We start from the raw sequence: 12,639 nt of genomic DNA on the forward strand, positions 1-12,639 counted from the left end.
GTATTTTCTTTTTGTCCTTCTAAAAAGGAGCAAAATTTAAAATCCATCTTTCAAGATTAACATATGAGTTAGGAAGTCAATGCACTTCCTATTATCTTAAGTATCTATCTCACAGTTGTCTGAACATACATGACAGAAAAACTAGGAATTAGTCAGAAGGGCTTGTAAGGAGATAGGTACACGGCTAGCAAAACATGGTAGAAAATATGAGGAATTTTAGAGGCGTGAGTATTATTTATTAAAGAAGCTAAAATCTTAATAGCAAGAGTAATTACTTGGTTTATTTACCTACCAAACCTGAGTTTACAAATTCTATGAAAATGATGATAAAAACAGATTGGGAAGAGGACATTCAGAACACCTTGTCTCAGTGATACTCCATATAAAATGTTTTCTCTAAGGCAACTAACCAGGATGTATTTTTACCAATTACACTTCCTGTTTATTACAATCAGTGTCTTAAAGTCACCATGACATTTTTTTTTTCTTTAAAAACTGCAGTGCTGACAGACTTTAGACATGGTACCTTGCAGCCTCATCTTCCAGTCGCTTTTTCTGTGCAAGTTCAGCTCTTCTTTTTTCTACCTCTCTTATTTTGTCCTGTTTGATCTTGTTGAGCTGCTCCAAGGCTAATTGCTGCGTGCTGTAACTTTCTCTCAGGTCCTAATAAATAAACACAATAAAGTACATCAAAAGAAATAAAATCAAGCTTTCGAGAAAAGCATCAAGGCATTTTAATGTTTTGTGAATCAAAGTATTACTTGGTCCATAGAAATGAACAAAGTAATATGAAGTTGTAATAGTCCTTGAAGGTCACTGTAAAGAAAGTCAAACAAAGTATAAAAATAGCTGCCAGGTTTGCAAAGCCTTTTATGTAACTTAGGCTTTCAATGAGCCCTTCAGTCACACACCTGCTGAAAATGGCAAATGTGACGGGAAACAGGAAAATATAAAACTTAATGTCCAAGCGCAACATTATTTAAGAACAAAGAAGACAATGAAGCATATTATAAATAATCACAAAACACATTTCTCAAGGAGGCAGGCTCCAACTGAAAGCCAATGCAATGCCATAAAGCCAAGAACATATCCCTTAAAAAGGGTCTTCAGCTTCACCATGCTTTCTTTTTTTCCGCTCCATTCACCATTGTAAATTACAACTACAAATTGGTACCATCAAATGGAAGATTGAAATAACTCTGACAGAGTAGGCTTACCACTGCAGGAAGCTATAGCCTAAGGTCACTAACTCAGGCTACAGTTTTGCTGTATTTCTGAACTTTTCTTTTGAACATATCCTTCAATTCCTATTCCATCTCTCTCTGTTTAAGAACAGTTTCATAAAACATCAGCCTGAATCTTTGGGATAATTAAATTTACAAAATAAAATTTAAAAAAAAAAAGGCAGGAAAAAAAAAAACAACACAATAACACAAATACTTCAGAACGTCTTCATCACATTACAAAAGATTTCGAACATACTACATTATTTTTATTAGGAATCCTTCTGATATGCGACAGGTATACCCTGACTTTTTATATTTGATATCATAAATGCAAATAAAGCAATTAAGAATGATCTATTCCCACTATGATATGCACCACTACCAATAATCATGTTCCCTAAAAATTACTGTGCATTTTATATGAAAAGGGCAAGGTAATAAGATTTCTCTGTCAGTGAAAGTCTCTAACAACTAATTAAACTGATCAATTTACCACTATTTTTCCCCAAACATGTTCAGCTGAAAATGCTTCTAACTCTACACAGAAATCTTTGATTTGAGGAGAGAACAACTCTTCTGCAAAACTGAAAGGTCAGTGAAGTAGTTCTGAGAATAGTTTATGAGGAGGAAAAAAAAGCCAGGTTTCTGACAGCAGAGGACAAAAGCAGCATTGAGGAAAAACAGTAAGCAAGCTTTAGTACAGGGTTAATATGGAGGTTTAAAAGCATTGCATTTTCATGCCATGTGTCATATTCTGGGCATTGATGCTATTTCTAGTCTCTAACTCAGAAGAGAATTTGTATACTTGACTCACAGCTTAAGATGTATGAATATAGGCATGGTGAGACAAGTAGAGAGCAACAGATGGAAAAGTGAGAAAAGACACTGTTTCCATCTAAGACAGTGTTCTTTTTGTTGATGTTATCTTAATTAAAAGAAAAATATCTAGGTGAACATAGCTTATTAAGAAGTAAAATGTCTATCCGTATTTTGCACTTTGGCTTTCTAAGCACATAACAAAATTGCAAATCTTTCCAAGGATTTAAAAGTTAGCAGAAAGAAAAAGAGCCTACTGATTTTCTTTTATGAAAATGTATTTAATAGAAGTCATATATCCAAACAGAAAGGGTAAGCAGAGGAAAATTGCGAAATAATTAAAAAGCAAAAGAGCCAAAGATTAGAAAATAACCTTAAGTAAGAGGAAGAGGTTGTTGAGACAGCTTAGCAGAGACAAAAGGCACTGAAGAACAGAATCATCCATATTCTCACACTGTAAGATAAGGCAGATAAAAAGCTAATTAATCTTTGCACTGTATTTTGAAAAATGTATTTTAGGGAAGACTAAACTGTGGATGCAGCCACTGAACACAGCAAGCCATGCAAGTAAACAAGTAACTAAAAATGCAGGTAACCAGTGTTACATGAAGCCTTTTTTTTTTTCCAAGGAACTCTTAAAATGTTTACAAATTTTGACTTTTTGTCATTTTTAACAGAGAGCATAGAGCCCTCACATTGGCCCAGCATAAATGAATTATTTAGGAATAAAGTTCACACCAGAGCCACTAGGAGTAAGCTGGGAAGTGGATATTTGCTAACCTACCTGACAGTTGCATGCATTTTAAGGTAAGTCAAGAATTGCCAAATCATAAAAAACAAAACTGCTTTTATTTCCAACATTCAACATTTACTAACTTACTCTCCAGTTAAGTGGCCTGTGCTTATTTACAGAACAATACCTAAGCCTGCTACCAGATCTTCTGCAATATACTAGGAAACCCTGTTATTCTTTCGATTAAAGTGTCCACAATTCAAGAATTGTTGCCAATATAACCCTGTAAGAGCAGAATCTGCAAGAGCCTGAGAAATGGATTAAAGTTTGTATCTCAAGCCAAATTAATTCTAGAAGGCAAAAGTTTACAGTGAGCAATCGGTGATTCATGCAAAGCAAGGATGAGCAAGATGTTGATATTTTAGTACATTAGCAATAGTTTTAAATGTATTTTTATTGTACTCCAAGAGTTTCGGAAATTCTTATGTGACACTAGAAGTTGGGAAGAGCTTTTTGGAAGTCTGGTGGAAGTGCCACCAATTTTTTTGTTTGGATGGAGAAATAAGAGACACTGCTCAACACTGCAAAACTATGTATTCAGAGAATACACTTACCTTAAGCTGACTGTTAAATGCATCCATTTCAGCAAGTTTAGAAGCAGTTTCTTTCTCAAGGGCATCTAGTTGTTCCTTAAGTCTTTGGCATAATTCTTCCTTTTCTAAGGACTTCTTGTGCACTGAACTAATTCCTGCACCTGCATAGAATCATAGAATCACTAAGGTTGGAAAAGCTCTCCAATATCACTTGGTCCAACCACCCCTCTACCACCAGTGTCACCCACCACCATGTCCTTAAGTGCCACATCCAACTTTTCCTTGAACAATCCCAGGGACGGTGACTCCACCACCTCCCTGGGCAACCCGTCCCAGTGCCTGACTGCTCTGAGAAGAAATGTCCCCTAATTTCTAACCTAAACCTCCCCTGGTGCAACTTGAGACCATTTCCTCTAGTTTTATTGCTGGTTATCTGTAAGAAGAGGTCAACCCCCAGCTCCCCACAGCTTCCTTTCAGGTAGTTGTGAAGAGCAATAAGGTATCCCCTGAGCCTCCTCTTCTCCAAATGAAACTATCCCTGTGCCTTCAGCTGCTCCTCACAGGACTTGTGTTCCAGGCCCTTCACCAGCTTCGTAGCCCTTCTCTGGGCATGTTCCGGGGCCTTGATGTCCTCCTTGTAGTGAGGGGCCCAAAATCAAACACAGTACTCAAGGTGTGGCCTCATCAGAGCTGAATGAAGGGGGACTATCACCTGCCTGGTCCTGCTGGCTACACTGTTCCTGATACAAGCCAGGATAAAAAAAAAAAAAAAAAAAAAAGACAAGCAATTTTACAAGGACTTTTGTTTTCATTGTGTTTTTTGTTTTGTTTTGGTTTTTCCTAATATAAATGCATTCCCAATGTCTTTCCTCACAAATATCCCTTGATTTATCTTCCTATTTGTATACAGCACAAAGAAATAGGCCAACACCTACCTACCTGAGGCATACAGACATCACGTATAATATATACAGAATACTTTGCAAACTGTTTTTAACACCATATTAGACCAATTCATAGCAAGCTTCTGAAAGAAGAAAAATCTAGTGTGATTTGAGAGGAACTTCTAGTGTGATGTAAGGGCCAGTGTCAATTTTACATAAATTAACTCCCTTGAGTCTACACTACAAAAAAAACCAAAAAGACATGGTGTAATAAGGATCATAGTATCTGCAGTCTGTATAGTCTGCATAAGTAAACTTTTGAGCAAAATCTGTTTTGTCACAAATACGTGTTTGTTTGCCCCTTTTTAGAACACAAAGGAAATAATGGAATGCAGATGCAGCACTTCCAAGGTGGCACTCACTGAAAAGATAGAAAAAAAAAAGCAAAGGTGTGATTAACACCCCTGTATCCTACAGCTTTTTTGTTGTTGCTTTTTTTTTTTTTACACTACAAGTGATGAAAAGCAAGCAATGCAACAGAAGAGAATTCATTTGCAGGTACTTACTCTGAGTGTTGTCAAGTTGAACGTTTTTAATTCTTTCAGTTAACAATTGCTTTTCAGGAACTAAATAGATTAGTTTATTCTGGTACTCCTGTAGATATTAAAGAAAACACAACAGCTTTTTAATACTGTTTATACTTAAGTAAAAGTGGGTGAATTTCCAAACATAACCTCAACTCACAGTAATGAAATGTAAGATGCAAGTTATCATAGAGCAGAGGAAAAATGATTTTTGCACTACCAACATAAACACTCTTATAACTATTTATTTATTTATTTATTTATTTTACCAAAAAAGCATTAACACAGCTGGAAAAAAAAAAGTTACTATTTATACAGTTAACATAAGAACATTTGGCTACCTCAAATCTAATATAAAAACAGTAACTTTCTGTGACACACAAGAAGATGAAAAGAAGTTTCCCTGACAGGCAGGAGCATTACATAAAAATAAGGTAGAGGATGATTTATTGTAGTCAACTATTCTGAAATAATTTACGTCTTGCTATTCAAATACAGAAAAAAAAAGGATAAAAAAAGACCTGCAAGGTAACTCAGCCAAAAGACCAACTTGGTCTGCATACAGAAAAGCATTCCTCATAAAAATCTGAGTTTGTAGCTATAAAAGAACTCATAATTAAAAAGAAGTCACTAGTATCAGTTCACAAAAGTAAAGCTGATGTTTTGACTGGTGTCCTTATTCAACTATCAGCTTGTTGTAGCATATGTAATCATTTCTTTAACAACACAAAAAAAAAAAAAACTCTGCAACTTTGATGGCATCGCCAATTTCCTCTCTGCACTATAATCAAACTGATTCACTATTCCTCCCTATCAAAACTGATTATCAACATTACTGAAGCACAGAATAGGAAATAAAGGAGAACTACAAACATATCAGAAAGTTATGTACCTGCAGCTGTTGTTGTAATTGCTTGACTTCCATAATTCCTTGATCACATTTCTTATCTAAAGCCTCCAGCTCAGTTTTCCGAAGCTGCTTCTTGTTTCGAATATCTTGCAACCTGCCTGAGATTTGCTGATGTTTGTCCGTCTAGGAAAAAATGAGAAACGAATTATATCATCTACATCAAAAAAAACAGATCTCCACAAAGCCTTTGGGCAGATTAGCTCACAATCAATTCTTTGAAAAAATATATATATATGTATCTGCTTTAGAGCGCTCACCCAAAGCAGAGTGGAACTCCTAGCAGGCCATCAACGTATATTCTAAGATTCGCATACTTTAAAATACTGCATTTCCTTTCAAGATGGGCAGTAACACTGTGTCTTACCAGGGCTTCTAATTCAAGATTAAGGCTCTTCTTTTTAGAGGTCAACCTGACAATTTCTTCTTGTTCCCTGTTACGTTGATTAAGAAGTTCTTGGCGACGAATTCTCTCCCATTCCAATCGTCGCTGGCGCTCAAGTTCTTGCTTTGCTGCCTAAGGAGAAGTTACATTACTTTAAATTACAATGTAGATACAGAACCCAGAGACTATGTTTTAATACATTGTGCTCTACTTTTAGATAGTGTAACAGGAACACAATGTATTGTTGTTTTCAAAGTGATCTTGCATATTTTGGCATTAAAGAATGGAGAAAGTGACCCTCTTAAGAGGTGGCACTTCATGCCATGCTCCTAAGTCCAAAGGAAAAAAGCTGTTTGAAAATAGTTGCATAATTCAGAGAAAAAAATCCATTTAGCTCAGAATACAGACCATAAATGAGCTTGTTGAGAAATATTACACAAGCTTCTTTGATTATTTCACGGAACTACATATAATATGAAATTTTTATGCATGCAGTGTGATACCACCTAGAAGCAAATTTGTCTTGAGTTCAAACAGCAAAATATTATCAATTATGAATTCAGTAAAATCTTGTTTGGAACAGAGTTTTTTGCACGAATCTAAGAAGCATCCCAGAAACCTCATCTGTCCTTTGAACTATCTGAAAGTCTTTGACTTACACCAACACTGCATTCACTTGACACAATGTTTTCAGAAAGAAATGACATTGGCTCTACAAGAGAGCTTGCCACTAGCCATGCAAGAATAAGGAGCCAAAGTCAGTGCTCAAATCCTGAATGTTGCATCAAGTGAATGCTGTATGCATATATACATTCCTTAAAGCATTATAAAATAATTTCAAGAAAACAACCTCCCGCCTTTCTATTTCTTTCTTCCTTTCTTCTTCCCTTTGTCTTTCCAATTCTCGTTGTCTCTCCAGCTGCCTTTCCATTTCAAGTTGTTTCTTCCGTTCCTGTTCCTGACGTTCCCTCTCTCTTCGTTCTTGTTCTTCACGTTCTTTCTGAGCCTTACGTTCTGCCTCTCTTTGTTGCTGCTCCAACAGGACCTGACGGCGTTTTTCCAGCTCCATATTTCCCCTCTCATAGTTTGCTTTCCTTTTGTCCTCAAATGTAACTAAAATAAGCAAAAGTAGTTATTTCTGCCCTGTGCAAAAACATTGCTCTCAAACAAGTACCTCAGTTGCTCCACTAAAGATAGATATTTCCTTTTTGGCAAGTTCAGTTAGTTAGGTCATGGATAATATAAGCATCTTGCATTTTTCTAGTATTATTTTTCTTTTCAAAAATACCTTTAAATTTTCCTAAGTCTATTCCAACTGAAAAAATGTTGCAATTTAAAACTGACAAAGAAAATGGCTTTAATTTTAGAGGAAATACAAAGGAACAGTTTTTAAAAGCTAACAGAAGACAATCTTCTGTTAAAAAGGTTTTCCACTGTGCAAGAAAAATTAAACACACAGAACAAAGAGTTTAGTCTTAAAGGCTATTCCCTGTAAGATCTCTTGGAGTTAAGAACAGCAGAAAACAAAATAGGATTGAGCTCAGTTACTGCAGTACAAAAAGAGATACAAAGGAATGGTTTTGGCTCCCAGCAACCATCTTTCCAAATAGAGAGACAAATTGTGTCTCATGCTCCCCACATAACAGACCTTTGCTGGCAGGATCATGGAGCCAACAGCAGAATTCACTTTGTGTTCAAATTGCACCTTGTTTTCAGAAAATTGAGCAACATTGGGACCTCTTGTTTCCAAAACACCCAGAACAAAGTAATGCCAGTAACATTCAACTGCTAAAAAAAATTGCTGTAGCATTGCAGTATTTGGCCATGAAATATTTCTTTTCCAAAATACATTATTAATCAGCACACTTTCCCATTCCTACAGCTAATAATAGTCCCTTTCTCTGCCTTCTCAATTTTATTAGATGTAATAGGCTGACTACATCCCCTTAACAACCTTCCCACCGTCAAGTTAAAATGGATCTAGCTTCTGAAATGAATCCCCATAGGGACTTGTTATGTCTTCCTCTTCCTAAATGTTTCAGTGTCCTTCAGAGACAGCCCTATATATTAAGAATGAGACCATGAAGCCTGTTTTACCTGGCTGTTTTTTCTGTGGCTCCTCCTCTTGCACTGGCTGGTAAGATGGCAGAGTTCCATTTATATTTTCAGTATATTTTCCACTCCTGGAGGGGAAAAAAAGATACAAAAAAAAAAAACAACGTTAGACAAATAACACAGATAATTTCTTTGCAAAAAGAATTTGCATTGAAAATATGTTTCACTGCTCTCAGTGATTTACCTGAAAGAAGGTGGTACCAGTTCAAGAGGCAGAGTTAGTGGTAGAGGTTGTCCGGCTTTGGCCATATCGGTTAAGTGCATGGCTAACACAAACTCATCAGCTTTCAGTTGTCCATCTCCATCAATATCAGCTAGTGACCTGCACAGTTTTAACAGCAATAATAATTAGAACTAAATATCACAACCACTCAAGTGACAGCTGAAAATTTTCACAGCTGAAACTGAAATAATTTTGAAAATACAGAATTTCTTTGAAATTATCTGTCAAAAATGATTACAATTGATAATATGAATAGTGGATGAAAGAAAGTATTCTTTTGTTTATAATGTGCTGCTATGCAGATCACAGATGTTTTAAAATACACAAAAGGATAGGAAAATTTAAGAGACTTCTTAAACTTCAAGAGGAGAGCTGGGAAGGGATTTCATGCCTGTTCTTAAGCAGTTCAACAAGGCAGAAACCACTTCTTCCTTTAATACAAAATAAAATGTTACATAAAATTAACCAAATGCTGCAATGGGAACCTTGGCATAGAATTCTTTTTTCCCTTGTGTTTCCTTGGCATTGAAGGGAAGATAGGAACTACTCCAGAGCTCCTTGAAATGGTAAGAAAAAGATCATATGCCCCCTCTAAGGAGGAGGCAAATCACACAATCATACCATCAGCCTACTTGTACTCAAAATGCTTCCCACACATTCAGGAAAAAAACAACAACAATGAAATGTTTCCAGAGATGCAGACAAGAAAACAGGAATCTTTCTCAGAGAACTGTCTATATAGATGTAATTGCAGGAATGTGTCCTTAGACTGGACTTAGGTGAAATGATTACTAAAATAAGTGCTTGTGCCATTTTTTTTATACACACTACTTTGGACAAAAAATATTGAGCAGTTTAAAAAAAATCAAAAAGGAAACAGACAATAAAATCCACCACACATCCACACACCATGGTGAAAGATGAAAGGAGATGATTAAATGAGATTTTTTTTTTTTACGTTGACTGAGCAACACTGTTCACATATAGCAGTACTACTATTACAGTAATTACCATGAAGATCATACTCTGGTAGAAATATTTTATAATTCCTTACTTTGGGCAAAACTGTAACTAGGACTTGGATGTTAATCCTTAACATGTGTAGAGACATCCCTGTGCTGGCTCCTGATAGCTTTAGACTGGGCACCCAGGAGAAAAACAGTACCTGCTTTATTTCCCCATACTCCTGTGTGGAGGAATATAACCTGAAACTCCATTTTTACCCTCACAGTGTGCAACCAAATCAGCTGAACTAATAAGAGGAATGTTTCAGCTTGCTGCTGGAAAAGACAAACAAATGACTCCTCCTGAGATACAGAGGAAGAAGAAAGCAGCCTGCCTCAGAAGGAGCTGTAAAGCACAAAGCTGTTATGAATTCCTCTGGGACAATGAGGCTTATGCACAGCATAGAAGTTATGTCTGAAGGCAAAATCCAAACTACCTTATCTAGCAGGTTAAAGGCAGATTATTCAAGCCTTCAGATGACTGTAACTATTTCCATCACCACAGTAAAGACAAATCTTATAAAATGTGTAATACATAGTTATCTTCATGGGAACTGCAGTGAGTCTCTAAAAATCTGATGGGCTACTCGTTTTTAAATTTCTCTCCACATTTTAAAACTAACAAGGTCAGACAGTCTTTTGTTTCCCAATTCTACATTTGAAATGAATAAAGCTCAACTTAAGTAGCAAATCACTGAAATGGTAATTAACATTAATACCTATACTATCAAAGGGAGTCTAACAAACAAATACAAACACTGAAAGGCTTACTATATGAAGTTGAGGTATCTTTCGAAAAATGCATTAATCACCAAGCCAGTTTAATAAGTAGCTTACTTTTCATTTACTATAGTAGATCTCTGGAGTCCCTTCATCATTTACTATTAAATAAAGTACAATTCCTCTCTTTAACACTACAAATGCATTGAACGCATAATCAGTAACTAAACTTACCAAATAGTAGCCAGTTGAGTCTGTGAAAGGTTTGATTGCAGAAGGGCGTTTCTTGCTTGAAATCCTTAGAGAAAGTGTGAAAGATATTAATAAAAATAAATACTTCCAACAAAGATTCACATGTAGCAAAAATGGGTCATGAACTAGGGCATGTTTATTTTTAATATTAATCTAATCCCTTTTCATTAATGGCTGACAGTTGGCACTGCTCCCAGGCTTAACCAGAGGTATTACAATCTGAACACAACAAAGATTTAAGTATTTTTGGGTACTTTTTTTTTTTCTACTCAAAATTCGAAACAGTAAAAACTGACATGAAAAATGGATGCTTAGGGTAATCCCCACAGCTGTTACAAGAGCACAGCTGATTGTCTGCTGAAAGCTGGAGCTAGTCAGCTGGAAAACTGCCAGTTCTCCTCAGTTAACAAAGGACCATACACCCTTCTAGGCAGGTCAATGAAACCTTCAGCTCAAAAATCAACTGAGCAAGATAAAAAGCATTAAGTCCACTTCAAAAAAGAGAGAATTGCCCTCCTTTCTTGTGGAGTACAAAACTGAGGCAGAGGCTTGGTAAGTACTCATTCTGAATGAGAAATTTGGTCACCTATCTTTCAGAAAATCCTACTCTTGTACTAACTGTGTGAAGTCTTTCAGAATCACCATAATGTTGTGGCACAGCATACATCACTGAAACTCAACAAGGAATTACTCCCTTAAACCACTTCTGAGACTTTACAATCGTGTCTGTAGTACTGCAGTGTCCTCCTTGATCTGCTTTCTATGAAAAGAAGAGAAAGCCCAAATATCTAAACAATTATACATAGCACAGGAGCATGACACAAAAATGATTGTGCAGTCATCTCTCATTTCACCAAGTCATAAGAAACAGTATCTACTCAAAGACTGATGTTTGAGAAACAACTGCTGATTTTATGGAGTTAACTTCCCCGGCCTTACAGCTTTCAGGCTCTTCTAGTTCTCACTGCTGGCACTCTTCTCTTCTTCCCATTGACTGCTACTGTTGCTTCCCTAGACCATTTGGGAAGACTGATACCTCCTCAGTCCTCTCCAGGTCTAACACAGACCCTGAGCCAATAAGCTAATGCCCATTTCTATTTTCTGGCTGACCAAAAGCAGAAGCCAATCCTCACTGTCTCCTGCACAGTTCTGAATATCAACAATTTCAGCTTTCATTTCGTTTGGAAGTCAAGTGGTTTCCATGATTTCAGCAAGCCAGAATTTCATCCCTAAACCTTCAATGTTCCAGAGGCAGAAAACAAAAAACACTGCTCCACTGTCTTTTCCCCATCTGTATCAAATGCCACACTCACCTGATAAATATCCACTCATACTTTTATCCAGGCTGTTAAATTTCTGTCTGTATTTTAATCTGGAGGCCTGAGGAACTGCCCAGTCTGAGGATGTAATCTTTGGTGAATTCCCAACTAGTGAAGCACTGGAGGAAGAATTTGAACTGTAATAATGTTTCAAAAAAAAAGAAAGAGAGAAGACCTCTAAGTTACTTGGCTTAAAAAGCAGGCATTGGTACAAAAGATATATAGCATCTTCTGGTAACAAGAAACAACTTCTACAAAGTTGTCTCTGCTAACTTGCTATAAATATTTTCATGGCTAACATGAAATCCTACTGTGAAAGTAGGAACTTATACCTAAAGGGAAATTTTTGAGCTCAAGATCCCATTCCCTTAGTATCACGTTATTATTTTATTATTATTATTATTTATATTTTTATAATTTTATTATGCCACATGTTTCACCAGAGGATCATTGTGATAATAGTAGTACAGAAAACCACACGGATACATCTCAACCTTCATAAGAATGTTTAAGGGAACTGTGAATCATTTGGTAGATGTCTACATAACTTTGAAGATGTATGCAAATGGGTAGCCAGGAACACCAAAAACACCAAAAAAATCTATCTGATAAAGCTGCTAAAACCGCTATATTCCACCTCTCTCTCTGTTTTGCCATTAGTGACAATGACAGGCTGAATGGAGATTTTCTGGTTCATGCAATTTCTGCAGAACAGCACTGATCGAGTGTTTAGTTATGCCTAAAATGCTTCTACCTTTAAATCCCAGAATTTTTGCACTGTGCCATCTTCGAAGACCAGAAAAAAACAGTCTGGTTTACTTAAGGTAATCCCCCTATTCATCCTACAGGTTGTGTATTGGCAGCAAAAAGGTGCAAGC

The 12,639-nt window shown here is 36.4% G+C and overlaps 1 protein-coding gene across 5 annotated transcripts in view; it reads right to left on the reverse strand.

Annotated features, from left to right (window-relative positions):
• The window catches only part of ITSN2 (intersectin 2), a 78,019-nt gene that overhangs the window by 29,969 nt on the left and 35,411 nt on the right, over positions 1 to 12,639 (reverse strand). For 4 of the 5 annotated variants that reach the window (XM_032184395.1, XM_032184396.1, XM_032184399.1 and 1 more), the window contains 11 exons: positions 11,756 to 11,898; positions 10,425 to 10,488; positions 8,428 to 8,565; positions 8,226 to 8,311; positions 6,979 to 7,241; positions 6,111 to 6,260; positions 5,729 to 5,869; positions 4,819 to 4,906; positions 3,390 to 3,529; positions 2,416 to 2,496; positions 527 to 663 (listed from right to left, as the gene is read on the reverse strand). In XM_032184395.1, the coding sequence (XP_032040286.1) occupies positions 527 to 663; positions 2,416 to 2,496; positions 3,390 to 3,529; positions 4,819 to 4,906; positions 5,729 to 5,869; positions 6,111 to 6,260; positions 6,979 to 7,241; positions 8,226 to 8,311; positions 8,428 to 8,565; positions 10,425 to 10,488; positions 11,756 to 11,898 (1,431 nt within the window). The remainder of the gene's footprint in view (positions 1 to 526; positions 664 to 2,415; positions 2,497 to 3,389; positions 3,530 to 4,818; positions 4,907 to 5,728; positions 5,870 to 6,110; positions 6,261 to 6,978; positions 7,242 to 8,225; positions 8,312 to 8,427; positions 8,566 to 10,424; positions 10,489 to 11,755; positions 11,899 to 12,639) is intronic. The other variant, XM_032184397.1, reaches the window with a different exon arrangement.

This window comes from Aythya fuligula, chromosome 3 (assembly GCF_009819795.1).
Source record: "Aythya fuligula isolate bAytFul2 chromosome 3, bAytFul2.pri, whole genome shotgun sequence".
Taxonomy (NCBI): Eukaryota; Metazoa; Chordata; class Aves; order Anseriformes; family Anatidae; genus Aythya; species Aythya fuligula.